The sequence below is a fragment of the Apostichopus japonicus genome, chromosome 8 (assembly GCF_037975245.1).
Source record: "Apostichopus japonicus isolate 1M-3 chromosome 8, ASM3797524v1, whole genome shotgun sequence".
NCBI classification, from domain to species: Eukaryota; Metazoa; Echinodermata; class Holothuroidea; order Aspidochirotida; family Stichopodidae; genus Apostichopus; species Apostichopus japonicus.
Genome location: NC_092568.1, coordinates 39,516,255 through 39,530,222, shown reverse-complemented (window position 1 = coordinate 39,530,222; position 13,968 = coordinate 39,516,255). Strand labels below are relative to the sequence as shown.

Here is a 13,968-nt window from a genome sequence, read left to right as displayed (position 1 = left end):
ACCTGCCTGTTGTTCAGTTTTCCACGAGTGAGAGAGAAGAGAGTATTGTGGAAAGGAAGCAAAAGCACACTGAATCCTATGCCACCCATCATCGGGAACCACCCACCCTTAACCCTCAATCAGAGTGTTGGTTCAAAAAATCACCAGAATCCATCTGGCAAGAGGCAAAAGTTGTCAGCACACAGTCTGACAGGAAGTACACTGTACAGACCCCTGACGGCGCACAGTATCAGCGTGACCGTAGGCACATCAGACCATTGCCCACTTCAGTTTCAAATGGTCTTGATGATGGGAAACTCCCAACCCCCTCGGAGAGCCACGAGGAGGACCCCTTTCCAACCCCGGCTACTAGTGTTGCCAACACCCGCCCGGTTAGAAACCGGACGCCCCCCTCTCGGTACAAAGATTATGTGATGGAATGATGGCTCATGCAAGGTTTCTTGTGCTGTTGTTTCTTGCCATGTACATATATATATTTTATCACTACACCTGTATGTTAGCATTAGAGTTAAGCTTTGGGAGAGAACATTTCAGGTATACATGTCATTTGTTTTGTTTTCCTTTTTGTTTTCAGTTCTACCTGATATATGGACATTTCATCTTTATGGACATTCAAGTGTATTTGTATACTTAAGAAGGGGGATGTTACATTTAAGCTTTTGTGGCGTTCCATACATGTATTTGTTTACATCTCACTCTCGCAAGATCCTTAGTACGACGTATGTCAAGTCAATACACCACAGTTTCTGTTTTACATCATATCCCTTTGTGTTTGTTATTATTATCTAAAATCATTAACAAGAACATATCAACTATACATTTTGATCTGGATTGTGTGTCCTGTGTTACACAAAAGGATTGGTTTAATGAAAATATATCCATTTCCATTGAGGATTCTCATAACTTCAGAAAAGGACAGTCATGCAGTATAAGTCTGCTGAATGGCAGTCAGCACGTAAGAAAAGATTAACAGTGTCAAACTTTGGCAAAGTTCTTGCTCGAAAAAAACCTCCCACAGAAGCCATGTTCAAAGACATTTATGGTACAAAGGATTTGAGTAAAGTAGCTTCAATTCAACATGGATTGTCAAAAGAAAAGGAAGCCTTAAGTATTTACATTAAACAAATGAAAAAGAAAATTCCAAATTTTTGTGTCTTTGATTCCGGACTTGTTGTAAATCCCAAGCACCCACACCTAGGATGTACCCCTGATGGAAAGGTTTTTAACCCAGCTCTCAAGCCTTGTTTCGGATTACTTGAAATAAAGTGCCCAATGACGCAACGAGGAAAGAAGGTGGAGGAGATTGTGAAATCCCATGACTTTTATATTGAACTTAAAGACAACAGTGAGGAATACATTCTTAAACGTGAACACAAGTTTGGTTACTTTACCCAAGTGCAAGGTCAGATGGCCCTAACTGGTTTAAAATGGTGTGATTTCATTGTTTATTTAAGTGACAGTAATGAAATGATTGCTACAAGAGTTCCTTTTGATGAAGAATATTGGACTGTCATTGCTTTACCAAAGCTTAACTCATTCTTCATCAAAAGCATACCATTTTTGATGTCATAGCTTATAGGAATAGTCCCATTGATTTTTGTTTATACATATATGGTAAAGAACCTTTCAACTACACTATGCTGTACTGAGTTTCTCAAAGAATTGGATTTTGAAAGTTGGATAACAAACAAGAAACAGTCCAGATTTGATTTATTGTACCAAACATTGTCACTGGTATTACTGAATTAAACAAGTGGAACCGCCTAACCTTCCCAATAGCCCTTTCAACATGAATTCTGTGCATGGCAATTGTCTGTGTCCTAATTACATCCTCTTCTGAGAAACTTCCCTTTGCTCTCAAAAAGGTGGGGATATTGAGATTTAACCCCATTGCTTTCAATTCATTTTCAATATCAAAACCTTTGTCTGCCATAACTGCATCTCCTTTGTGTAGTTCTCCCATTTCTAGTTTTTGTTTAAGAACTGATAAGAAACCAGATCTTTTTACAATTTCTTTGTCGCTTATGGACCCCTCATATAGCTGGGAAACAAAAATTATACCCCCTTTAGGATCAACACCAAGTAAACATTTTAATGTGGTGTGACTTTTGTAAGAACTGTAAGTTTCACTTTGCTTTTGGAGTGAACTTGGCACTTCAATTTGTAATTCGGTTGCATCTATGATTACAACTGTATTAGGGTACTTCTGGACAAATTCTTGGGGTGAATTACTTAAAATTATGTTGTGACCGGGCCATATCTTTAATGACCCAAGAATAACATACAAGTAATTAAACCAAGTTATCAGCTTTACTGATACAGTACTTTCTGACAAATTGAATCTTTCAGCCAAGTCCAAATTGCTGAGTCCCATTCGCAATTTCATCATAACCATCAAGAACTCATCTTCAATCAAGATTTTTTTCCCTGGACATTTTGTTGATTCCACTGTGAGAGATATCCCTTCATTTAATTCTTCATCTTCAAAGAGTGATTCTGCATTTATTAATTTACTTCTTGCCTCTTTGGTGTCATAGTAAACTAAATTATTTCTATCTAAATTTGGGACTAAAAATCTAAGTGTTTCCTTAAACTGTGCATTTGAATTAAATCCAGTAAAATGAGTAAAGAATTTCTCCTCCTTTTTTTCTGTTGTGCTTTTAGACAGCAAATGAGATACAGAGAAACTGTGTTGGCAAGGCAAGTCTAATTCCTCAAAATTGTAATCAGTCTGGATATTTCTTGACACAGAGGATGGTCTCTGGGGGTCAAGTACATCACCCTCTCCTTCAGAAGCAGTGTCTGTTTCTTCGTCTTTATTTTCATGCCATACCTGTAATTTTCCTAACACTTGTCTTTCTGTACTTTCCCTCCCTGGCTCTGTCCAAATAAATTTTGAAGGTACAGCAGTTCTCTTCAACCTCTTCTTGCTTGCAAGTGGCTCGATGAAGTCATCTTCAGTAAAATGGCTTGAACATATTTTTGCATGTTTATTAACTCTGAAAAATTTGGGATCTCGTTTCATTTTTGTGATCCACAAATTTAATCTTTTCTTGTCTCGTAAAGGTAAACTATGAAAAGACAGATCTTGTTTGTCGGATGAGTTTGTACAACCACCAGCACAGCAAAAATGAGGCATTTTCCCTTGGTTTAGATTTTCGTTGACAAAGTTGTATGGTTTAAGTGCTCTACACAAGTAAAAGAAAAAAAAATTAAATAAAAGATGATCAATTTCAAAATAAAAAATGGTGTGGGTGAGATGTACAATTTTTTGCATATCTTTCTTTTTTCCCCTCTTTCCCAATAAAAATTGCAAGTCGCCTGCCACAAATTTGTATTCTGTAGTAAGCCTTGTATTTACAAATTGTGTAAGCAATAAAGGTGGGAGTGGGCCGGCGCCTATGAAGTGTGTATACACAGGGGACGGATAAAGAACCTAGGCCCTACCCAGCTAACAAAATTACGTTTTTATAACGTTATATTTACGTACCGTTTACGTTGTATTAACGTCAGAAAGTTACGTTGTAGTTACGAAATTTTGTAGACTCCAGGGGACGTTATATTTACGTAATATTTAGACCAAAAAATAACGTTGTATTTACGTTTTTATTACGTTATTTTGTAACGTTTAGATGATACGTTATAATAACGTCGCATTAACGTTTTTGTATAACCTTTTTGCGATGTTGTTGCAACGTTCATACAACGAGATTTCGCAACGTTAGTCATTTACGTTTTAGTAACGTTGTGATATAACGTAATGGTTACGTAACTAAGTAACCAATAAGTAACCTTCACGTACACACTGAGTAGGCCTATGCCTTAACACATCTTGACTACCAATAAGGACTCAAGACATTTCGATTTTTATTGTTACGTAATATTGTTTTATATCCTCTCTTTGGAAAATTATCAATGACAGAATAATAAACAAAATAGTTAACATATAATACTTCTTTCGATCGACTTAAGCTTCAGGCTCTTTTAAGAAGCAACAACGGTACCCAAAATTTTATTACTTGGGTTTACTCTCACGTGTCATTTCAATTTATAATAAATCAAGATCTTTATGAATATGAATATTACTATAGTCATGGCAGTTGCCACCAGAGTTTATAGTCCATTGAATTGCGATAGTTCAAAATTAATTAGTAAAGTAACATTTCATGCTTTAAATATATTCAATAATACCAGTCTCATGTTTTACTACTTAAATAAATTGGCCTTAAAATCTTCCGTCAAAATATTAGAACGGTAAGCTAGGCCGAAAGTTTATAATTCGGCCCACGAAGCTTCAGATTAGGAACGATTTCAGCCGACAAATCACCCATAGGGGGAGTGCTATCATCTACTAATATATCATTGACAAGCCGTACGCCATTCCAACGACTGACAATGAGAAGCAGCTGTACGTTTGAGAGTTGAGTTTCTCCGATTAGTAATCGGTCTTATGTTCGCTAGCTAGCAGTATTGCAGAACGCAGTTGTATAGCACTGTACTAGTGTAGTATTAATGAACGAGTTATAATATGGGTTAATTAATTTCAATATATTTGTTCCTTACCGGCCTTCGGGTTGGCTTCTTATGTTATTCTGGTTTTGTTAACTATTGCATTAAACCAGACTTATTGGCGAGGACAAAGTTAGACCAAAGGTAGAAGAAGCGCAGTTACGAGGCGCGCCAGTTTATACTATTAGACAGTAGGCCTAACTTAAGCTTAGCCTAACTAGGCCTAGGCTGTAGTTGCTGACACAGTAAAACTTGCCTCAGTTAAAATGTTAATTTAAATTTAACCAGAGTACAGACCCTCCCAATGGTTACTTGCAGGAGAAGCTAGAGCATGAAGTCTGTCCACCGAAAAAAATCCAATTTCTACCAGTAAAAGTGTTGTCACATTGTTTTCACTACATCTATAGAGATGTACGGAAGCTTAAAAGTTCCATCAACATTTTTGCCCCATAATTTGACATTTTAATTTAGTTAATTGTTTTGAAAACAAGATAATGTCTTATCAAAACTCAGAAAAATGTAGGATTACTCAGTTGCTTTAACTCCACAGTTTACAAATGTGTTCAATTGCTCAGTTGAAATGAATTTAAAATTTTTAGTACATAAATTCCATAATGTCCAACCAAAATGCACTCAATGCAATGACCTCCATACCGGGTCAATAATGGCTGTTATTTTGAAAGGTTATATTATTATGAATGTATTGAGATAGTCAGCTCAAAAAGGATAACTGTAGGATTTCTATCCTACATATTAGTGACGTACAGGGTTACTTTGCAATCGGTAATACAGCTCAGATGAAACTTTCAGGTTGTGGTACAGAAAACTGTGTTCCTTTCACATGCTTTACTTTGCTAAACCTTTATGAAATTAATTGGAAAGACTCCTTGTGGGTTCTGTAATACAAACTGCTAGAAATATCAACATATTAATACATTAGGTCAAAAAAGTGTCTGTCTGTTTGCTATTAATTAAACAAAGTAGGCCTATGTGTTTGCTACTAAGGGAGCTTCAGTAGGAGTTACGAAATTCATGAGAAGAGATACACTGGGAACAGATCTCTCTCTACCCTTACCTTTTCCCATGCCATAAATGAACTTTTGGATGAAATTCCACAAGTTTAGACATTCCAAAGTAGAAGTTATATATAATATGTAAAATAATAAAAACTACTGTAATAATACTTATTTATATAGCGCATTATGTCGACGGTCTCAATGAGCTTTACAGGAACAAAATGAATACCAAGAAAAAAACATACTAAAAGAATACTAAAAGATACATGAAATGATCGACAATATAAATATTACAGTGTCCATTGTGGGAAGTACGTGAATAAATAACTTTATAAGACGCTTTAAAATTGTCTATGGTAGGAGAATCCCTAATTTGGGTTGGGAGTGTTCCAGAGTTTGGGGGCCTCAAATTTGAAAGAATGCTAAGTTGCTAACCATACGTCTTAGTTTTAATTGCTAACGGGGAAGTTGCAGGGTTGACATTACGAAATCATGATGAAAAGCATGCATCAATTCAGTTTTGTTGTCGCTGAGAATTTGTGTTTTGCTTACACACCAAGTTTTAATTTCGTTTATAAATGATCCAAGTTTTCCAATAGTCTGATCCTTTTCATCAATGTACATTGACACATAAACTTGTGTATCATCTGCATAATTCATTCCTTGGAGACCGTGGGAGTGATAACGTCTTCAATTGGGAGGTATTAAATGTGAAAACAGACAGTCCGAGCACTGATCCTTGTGGAACTCCATATTCAAGATAGCGAGGTGAAGAGTGTTTACTGTTAATGCTAACATTCAGCGAGCGGTTTGTGAAATAGGACTTTATCCAATTGAAGTATTGCCTTTACAACCGTACTCTTTGTCCAGACTATGAAACAGAATTTGGTAGTCAAAAATAGAAAATAGTATAAAGCCGAGTTCAAACGTTTCCAACATGCTACAACATTTCACTGTTTCGCGGTCAATGAAGACAAAGCCGGTTATGGGTCCTCCTGCTTTTCAAAATGAAGGGCTGGGTTTTCGGTAAACTTTCCAAATGAAGCAATGTTGTTCCCAATCTGGAAAGTAATATGACAAAATATTTAATATCTCTAACTGGAACCAGAGTCAAAGGTTGATAATAAAAAATGCAGGTTTTACAAGGAACTCATCTCTTGAGTGTAATGCTAAAATAGAAAACTATGTCAATTACTTATTTTAGTTGAAAGCACACTATGGATGATCAACAAGGAAAATTAAGTAAATGGATACAGAATGTACACTACACAATTGAAGGGATAGTTCTATAAAATAGTAAATGTCTGTGTAGTTTGCCTGTTGGTATTTCCTCTGGTAAAGCATATTCAGGTAACAGTATTTGCAAGACCAGGTAGTTACGTATTAAACTTTATACATTGACATTAATTTTATCAACACTTGCATTAAGACTGGTATCATTTTGAAGAATTCATTCTTGAAATTCATGGAAACTTGTAGTAAGGAAGATATTTTGTAGCTCTAAGCTGTCGAAACATTTCATGCATGATGACATGATGTAATTAGGACCAACTTGGGTGACAAGTTGGAACTTCTGTGTCACAACAGGTGTTAGTCACATAGTTGAGTGTTCCAGTTGATACCAACTTTGAATTTGGTGTGGTCAGTAGTAGTGGTATTGCCAGTACATATCATCATACCTATCACCATGAAGTTCAGTCAATTGTAAATTTCATACTTGCTTTGGCAATGTAAAAAGTATTTATTACCTCCATCTAGTCAAGGCAGTAGATATTAAGTATGACAATTGTGTACTGTACAATTCCAAGATATGCAATCTTGAATGTCAGAAATAAATTGTGTTGTTCCCATTGGATAAAGTTTACATTAGAGTTTCAGATTTAAATGGCATATTATGTATTTTATCGCAATAACACTAAGCCAGCAGAAAACCAGAAAGCCAGTTGGCTTATTGTGATTCCTTGCCATTTGAGATTATAATCCCAAGCTTTCTTCATTGTTGATTAATTTGATCAGCAAGGTTCTTTCACTGACTGTGGACCTACCTACTAAACTATGTTAACTTACCATGTTTATAAGCTATTTTTAGCAAAAATCAACTCAAGCCCTGCCCCCTAATGAATGTGCATAATATCACATTGAACATACATTATCATGTACCCGCTATCTACAACCACCTACACACAAAGTATGATTCAATTCTGAAAATGTTTACATTTGACCCTGTGACCTCATTAATATTCATAAGATGAGCACCAAAATCAATAGGGCTCTTCTACTCACTATGGCGCATATATGTACCTAGTATGACTTCAATTCAACTTGTTGTTGTTCAGTTACCATGTTTTTACAAGCTATTTTAGTGAAAACCAACTTAAGCCCGCCCCCTCTTGAATATGCATCATATCATCTTGAACATATTTCACCATGTGCCCACTAGCTACAGTACAACACATTAATACCAATTATTCATGAATTCTGAATTTCGGTTGCAGAGTTATTAGCATTTGGAGATTTTTACTTTGACCTTGTGACCTCATTATTATTCATAAGATGAACACTTAAATCAATAGGGTTCATCTACTCACTATGGCGCATATATGTACCAAGTATGACTTAAAACCAACTTGTCCCTGTTCCGTTACCCTGTTTACAAGCTATTTTAGTGAAAATCAACTTAAACCCCGCCCAATAATAAATATGCATAATATCAACTTTTACAGATATCAAAATGTACCCGCTATCTACCAACATATTCATACCAATTATGAATAAATTCTAAGTTTCGGTTGCAGAGTTATTAGCATTTGGAGATTTTAATATATGACCCTGTGACCTCGTTATTATTCATGAGATGAGCACCAAAATCAATAGGGTTCTTCTACTCTCTATGGCGCATATATGCATCACGTATGATTTAAATCCAACTTGTCGTTGTTCAGTTTTTGTGTTTACAATCTATTTTAGTTAAAATCAAATTAAACCCCGCCCCCTAATAAATATGCATATCAACTTTTACATATATCATAATGTACCCGCTATCTACCAACATATTCATACCAATTATTGAATGAATTCTAAGTTTCGGTTGCAGAGTTATTAGCATTTGGAGATTTTAATGTATGACCCTGTGACCTCATTATTATTCATGAAATGAGCACCAAAATCAATAGGGTTCTATTACTCAGTATGGCACATCTATGTACCAAGTATGACTTCAATCCAACTTCTTGCCCTGGTTGAGTTATCGTGTTTACGAGCAAAGGGCATCACATACGCACACACACACACGCAATCACCATCACATACTACGCATAGATTCCTTGAACCTTCAGCAAGGAACCAAAATGGAGCCTAACATTGCACTATGCATAACCATACAGAGTAAATGTTTTGATTGAAAAGCTAAGTTTACCTTTTCCACCTGAATAAAACATGTACATGTTTCTTCAGCTGCATGTGTCGTTGGCCCTTCGTTCCATTTTCCTTCACCATCTCATTTATCAAGCCATTGGCAGATTAACATCAGTTCCTGGGCTGTAAGATATAATAACAACTGTGACACTTTTGTGATATCGTAAATTCAAAATTGTCTCTCCTAGCAAAAGTTACACAGAAATTTGGTTTTACTAGAAACCACAAGGTATAATGATTCCTTGCCTTCAAAATAACTAAAGTAATAGGAGTTATTGAAATAAACATGCTGGCAGTGCAAATTGCTTCCAGCTTCTTTTTCTAAAGCCTGTCCATATGATAGAAAAATGAATAACGGTATGCCAACTTTCATACAAGATCACACCGAGTTCAATATACAGCATCAGTTTCACGATATTGCTACACAAGATGTAGATGTAGACCTCGGCCTATGTACAGACAAGCCTCACTAAATGTACAATGTATAGTTAACATCATTGTTAAATAGGTACACACCGTTAAAGATTTTAAATATGTACTGTGATGCACATCCAGGCCGTATAATTCTTTCATAAACTTGTGCCTAATTGTCGACAGAAATTGCAAAACTTTACCTGCAAACAAACTTCATGACTCACTTTTTGCTTTACTGTTGACCTGTACATAAAATTCCAGGGATTTAAATGCTTAAATTATGTTTTTTCCGTGTCCTGTCATAGATAGGAGCATTCAAGTCTTGTAGCTGTACAATCTAAGGTGGCCAAATTGTAAAACATGCTCACGGCCAAACTTTCTTGAAAATCAGCTAAATGAGTGTTTTCACGACCAAATTCAAGCCAATAATGCTAGAATGGTCAGATACTTTTTACGGTCAGAAAGATTAAAAAAATTAAGAACATGATGAATTGGTTGTATATCTTTAGTTAGTGTGATGCATAACAACACAGTAAATCACTGAGGAATACCTGACCTCTTACTTTCACATGACTGAAAACATTCTCATTTAAGGACTCACATTCAGTAATAAAATTGTTCTACATTTAATCAAAGGGAAGTGAAAATAGGCTGGAATACTTATTCTACGGCAGAATTTTGGACATTAGTTTGGCTAATTATTTTTACTGTGCTTGTTACTATGTTAGTGTGATCTGCCTTAAGCAGCTGTACTTTAATAATGTATAGGGATACCTTGCTGTGTAGCTACTTCTTGAGTTTCCAATGGGACGACTGGTTTGATTACCTCCTTCAGGGTTTTATTTTCAGGAGAGTGAAGCTTTGTCTATTTACTTCATTTTTCTGGTAGAAAAGAAAAAATTAAACACATGTTGGGTAATTTTATGAAGTTTAAAGTGAAGGCTGCACAGTTTCAAACAGTTGTATTTTTCGGATATAAATATAAGAAAGAAACAATTCCCTGTGTACCTACATGTAGGGCAGTGTTGACAGACCACCAGTAAAATTTGATGACTGCAGTTCCGTTCCACTAATCCTGCTCTAGACTACACTAACTACTCTGTAACTAGGGGCCACACAAAAGTGGGGAATTAAACAAACAACAGCAGCATAAGTCAATATCAGGGATGTAAGTGCAGCCAAAAAAAAAACCCGGAAAACTATTTGGAGACCCCAGGTGAATGCCATCCTAACACATCCTACTCCTAGCTCCGACTACTTACACACTATCGTTACTGTATGTTAGGCTAGCTTAGAAGTATTAGCGCTAACACATCCTACCCCTATAGTTCTTACTACTTACACACTATCGTTATGTTAGGCTAGCTCAAAGTTACGAATACGTCGCAGCGAAATACGGAATAAAAAACAGTCTCACATTCGAATGCGATCACAAATATCATCTTTCATATGCGTATCCCGTAGATTTCCGCCGCTCACAACTATCACAAGCGTTAATTCCAAAACTTATGTCGAGCACCAGCAGTTACAAAGATATTAATTAGCAGTCCAATCAACATGAATTAGGCAAGGTTTTTCAACGACAGAAATGAGCTAAAGCGATTTGAAGTTCGCACGTACGCAACGATATTCACATGGCACAATGTTGTACAGTGCAATGCGATGATGCGAAACTGGAAATGGTATTTTGAGTGATCGATGAGTGAAAATTGAAGTTAGCTTGCTGCAACGGGCCAGGCATGTTTGCCGCGTTGTGTCTTTGATATTCGAACAATTTTGTGGAACTTTATTGGAATTAAAAAAAAAAACGGATTTCCGTAAAAATACGGAAGACTTACATCCCTGTTAATTGGAATTAAAAAAAAAACCGGATTCCCGTCAAAAAACGGAAGACTTACATCCCTGCAATATATTTTGGAAAATAAAGCTTCCTATAATATCACAGATTTTTGGTTTGCAAAACATTGCCAAATCACAAACATTTCTTCAACCTGTTCTCAGTTTCATGCAACAAAAAAGGCAGGTAACAATATGGCCTACTAGTACACTGTACAGTATCATGCCTGGGTCTGATGTTGTGAATCTAACCACAGAAATGAACTTTTTTTAGGCAGTTTAAGGCTCCTACAAAAATGTAAGCTCTGTGTACAAAGTCAGTTAACTAGGCATAGTAAAACATTGATTTGTATAGAGCTGCAGTGGACTAGGCTAGCTTAATCACGAAGTCAAATGCTGGTATTCGGTGTAGCTTCATTGTCATTCATAGTCATACATACATTACTAAATGTTGGTACTAGTAGCACTACTGTATGCTTACATACATAACATTAGCATAACGTTAGGCGCACAATCATTGAGTAGGCTAGTCCTAAGTAACGCTACGCTGAACACTATATAGAGGCGTGAAATTACCTAAAATATGTCGTTTACTACACAAATATCTAAGACCTTGCTGATGTGTGTATATTTATCAATGAAACTTACCTTGAACATTTGGATTAAAGTTTTTCAACACCCATTATATCATTTTTTTTCTTGCACGTAAGCGTCTACAACAGTATTGAACCTGTTGTCGTCGGCTCAGCACGGCGTCTTTGAAGAATTCACGTGATAGTTATTGACCAATCAGCAGTCAAAGCAGGCTTGATCAGAATAAGGTGTGAAATATTTTTAGTAGTTTCCGAAACTGGCGCCTTAATGCATGTTTATGTACTGCCCATGCTCAGCGTAATAACCACGCCTACACCGTCAGCTATGAACCAATAATGTGCGTGCTTACTGCAGGCAGTTGCCTTTGAGTGCAGCGATTGGGCCTTGCACAAAAGCAGGCCATGTAGTGTTGACGAATTGGTATATGCACGGAGCTAAAAACCATATGTAACAAACAGTTTGTGATTTAGGCATATGCACGGAACTGTGCATGTATAAAAACGTAAGTGCTGTATAACACGATAAGCTAAAAGTAAGCGTTTACTTTACAACCACAGAAATTTTTTTAATTTGGCTTCTTTAAACAGGAAACATCAAAAAATACTTGTTTTGTTATCTTGTTTTGTTATCTTCTTGACGAAGTTAGAATGTAATATTTACGTATATCACCAACGTCGTATTTACTTAATATTCAAACGTTAATTTAACAAAATGTGCTAATGTTTATACAACGTAAAGTCTGTTACGTCGAGGTTACTAAACTGCAACGTTATGTCAACGTAGAACTTAACGTTGTGTGGACGTAATATTCAAACGTAAATATAACGAACTGTGCTAACGTTTATGCAACGTAAAGTCTGTTACGTCATGAGGTAACCAAACTGCAATGTAATGTCAACGTAAAAACTTACGTTGTGTGGACGTAATATATAAACGTAAATATAACGAATCGTGAAACTGTTAATACAACGTTTTTAAAAACGTAACCTTTATTTAACGTTATTTAAACGTTTCTTTGAAACGTTTTAAAAACGTTGTGATATTACGTAAGTTGGCAACGTTTTATTTACGTTATCGTTACGTTGGGCGGACACCAACGTAACCACAACCAAACAATAACGTTATTATTACGTTGTGTGTTAGCTGGGTAGTCTAGGCCTACGCATACATGAAAACCTTACTACGTTATCAAGCATGCACAGTATCATTACATTACAGCCTGTCTCCGCATTGGACCTAGCTTAATATGAAAATTGTAGCGAAACTGATGTAGGGCACTTGCACACACGCAATCATCATGAACCGGGAGAAATGTTTTCCGATTCTTACTCAGTAACTCACCAACGGATTTTGTTCGGGGTTTCTTTATGATTTATATTCCTCCTCTTACAACAGTTCGTTGCTCCTGTGATCCTTGGACGTATCTAAATCGTTTTCCGAAGAAACAGCGAGTACGACAAAATACGACTTTGTTTATAGGCCGTGGCTATTCTTACGACGAGTCGTAACAATTATTTATAAACTATTCTTACGACAAAGGCAAATTCAAGTGCAGTAAAGTAAATAAAGCAACTGCGCATGTAGTAGGGGTAACCCTAACCCTAAACATAACCCTAAACCTCAATCCTAACCCTTACCCTAACCCTAACCGCAAATTATTGTTACTCCTCGTCATAAAAATAGTACTCCTGGTCATGAAAATAGCAACTGCGCATGCGTAGTCGGAAATTATTCTTACAACTAGTCGTAAGAATAGCCACTTTGTTGTTTATACTCGGCAGTAACTAGTACTTTGCGAGTACCCATTTCAGGTCACGTGACATATGTAAACAAACGAAACCGATTTTGTCTATTGTACTACAATTTGTACAATTGTTTAAGGCGTCCATACACACACACGCGTTATGATAGACCATATATAGTATTTATATAGATACATTAAGGAGAGAGGAAAAATGGAAACGTCAAAAATGGAGTTGTCGGTGTAAGACGTAGGGTGAGGCGCACACCCCCTCCGTAATCATTGATCTGTCACTGGCTACCCTGTGTATATAATAGGGATCAGCGCTTAAACTATGACTATTCCTCTTTCGCTTCCCGAGGTCTTGGCTCTCTTCTACTCCCTCCTTTTCTTCTTTTTCTCTCTTTTTTCTTTTTCTTTTCTCTTCCTTTCTCTCCTCCTTTT

At 36.3% G+C, this 13,968-nt stretch overlaps 1 protein-coding gene across 1 annotated transcript; it reads right to left on the bottom strand.

The window, feature by feature from the left end:
• Positions 1-1,654: 1,654 nt before the first annotated feature.
• Positions 1,655-13,254, bottom strand: LOC139971969 (uncharacterized). Its single transcript, XM_071978841.1, has 2 exons — positions 13,125-13,254; positions 1,655-3,188 (listed from the first exon to the last, which is right to left on the bottom strand). The coding sequence occupies exon 2, from the start codon at positions 3,137-3,139 to the stop codon at positions 1,655-1,657; it is 1,485 nt and encodes a 494-aa protein (XP_071834942.1). The 5' UTR covers positions 3,140-3,188; positions 13,125-13,254.
• Between the last annotated feature and the right edge of the window lie 714 nt (positions 13,255-13,968).